At 47.6% G+C, this 656-nt stretch overlaps 1 protein-coding gene across 1 annotated transcript; it reads left to right on the forward strand.

The window, feature by feature from the left end:
* Positions 1-242: 242 nt before the first annotated feature.
* Positions 243-645, forward strand: SARC_18056 (hypothetical protein; the record flags this gene model as incomplete). The annotated part of the gene is made up of 1 exon (XM_014287861.1): positions 243-645. A coding segment is annotated over one exon (403 nt), but the record flags the coding sequence as incomplete, so codon positions are not given.
* Between the last annotated feature and the right edge of the window lie 11 nt (positions 646-656).

Raw genomic sequence — 656 nt, forward strand, 5'->3', positions numbered from 1 at the left:
TGGTACCACCGGACGAAGGAATCCCATTGTCTCATTGCCTCTTGGACCTGGACACCCATATATCACGTGCTCAGACACAAGAATTGACATCCGACAAGTTGAGCATGTGCGTGTTATGGGTACAAACATTCTGTTGGTCGGCTCTTCACCGAAAAGACCAAGAGGTGTTGTACGCAGACATGCATCAATCTTATCCAGACAAGGTACGTGAGATTTCAATTGAAGGGCCAACCTATGGTATCATGAAACTCGCCGACCTAACATGGACTGAGTTTTATTCGAGACCAGACCAGACGATTTCGAAACGCCCGAGTTCTGTGGTGAAATTCATACAGCCGAGTAAGAAGGTTGTACCCAATACGAACGTACCAGGTAATGGTCGAGACTCTTATACGGGAAAGAGGAATAATAAAGGGAACAAAGGTGGAGGCAGAGGTGGCCAGAAGAACAAGCATGTACAAGGTACTGATGGTCACAAGAACCATGCCAATACTTGCGGGACCTTGGGCAACAAATCTATTCAGGCAGCCGAACCTCCTAAGCCAAAATATAAGGAGACCAAGGACTGTGCTGAGGCCGATTGCAGCTGGCGCATGACCCAACGTGAGCTAAATGGACGCTGGAATGGCACGCATGCAGAGAAATGTAAACATTTT

Source organism: Sphaeroforma arctica (genome assembly GCF_001186125.1).
Source record: "Sphaeroforma arctica JP610 unplaced genomic scaffold supercont1.13428, whole genome shotgun sequence".
NCBI classification, from domain to species: domain Eukaryota; class Ichthyosporea; order Ichthyophonida; genus Sphaeroforma; species Sphaeroforma arctica.